We start from the raw sequence: 887 nt of genomic DNA on the forward strand, positions 1-887 counted from the left end.
CCAGCAGCTTCATCATACAGAAGTACTTCTTTGGCACTCTAGCACCAGCCTGCATACATAGCTCCACCACAGCCGGGGAATGACCATAATACCCCCGTCCAGCATCCCCAAGCACCTCAGGATCATGAGGCCGTCGGTGCCACACAACCTTCAGAGGCACCAAATCATCCACCCCCGCCTTCCTCCACAGGTGGGCCCCACGCCACCCCTCATACCTAAAAACCCCACAAGCGCGAACTTTATTACCTGAGGGCCCAATGTGAACCTCTGAGCAGTGCTCACAAACTTTGGCTGGGTACACAAACAGGAGCTTCTGAACTCCATCCCTAACTTTTTCCCATGCATCCAGAGTCTCTTGACCAATCTGATACAATTCTTTTGTATCTAGTGTTAGGTTGTAAGAGGTTTCATCTGAAACTTTGGCTCCGGCTTGGAAACAGAGTTCGAGGACTGCAGGGATGCGATCGAAGTCAAAACGCTGGTCGTGGCTTATCGTTGGCTGGAACATGGTTTGGAGGTGGAAGGCTTAACGGGGCTAAGGATGTCATTAACAGTGGCGTCGATCCATCTATGCTCCCGGTCCTTCTTGATACGCTTGAAGCCATGGCAGCTTTTGATTTGGTGGCCCCTGCTACCAATGTATACCTCGGGACAGTACCTTAAAAAGAGCAATATAACAGATATATCAGGTAAACATGGGTAGAGTTCTTTAAAACAGGTCATAAGCCAAGCACAGGGCAGCTTAAACGAACTACCATCATATTTTAGTAAGACAGGTTCACAGGGTGTTATCTAATTTATAAAGTTCGAGGGTGCGAGGAGGGTTGTGCAAAACACTCCAAAGTTCAGGGATGATTTGTGAAATTTAAAAAGGAATGAATTAGAAA

General features: G+C 47.7%; 1 protein-coding gene across 1 annotated transcript; it reads right to left on the reverse strand.

Moving 5' to 3' along the window:
* Window positions 1–4: 4 nt before the first annotated feature.
* On the reverse strand, window positions 5–769 carry LOC109828723 (APO protein 4, mitochondrial-like; the record flags this gene model as incomplete). Its single annotated transcript, XM_020395654.1, is given in 2 exon segments — window positions 5–525; window positions 528–769. Coding segments are annotated over 2 exon segments (717 nt in total), but the record flags the coding sequence as incomplete, so codon positions are not given.
* Window positions 770–887: the final 118 nt, after the last annotated feature.

This window comes from Asparagus officinalis, unplaced genomic scaffold, assembly GCF_001876935.1.
Source record: "Asparagus officinalis unplaced genomic scaffold, Aspof.V1 AsparagusV1_Un5273, whole genome shotgun sequence".
Taxonomy (NCBI): Eukaryota; Viridiplantae; Streptophyta; class Magnoliopsida; order Asparagales; family Asparagaceae; genus Asparagus; species Asparagus officinalis.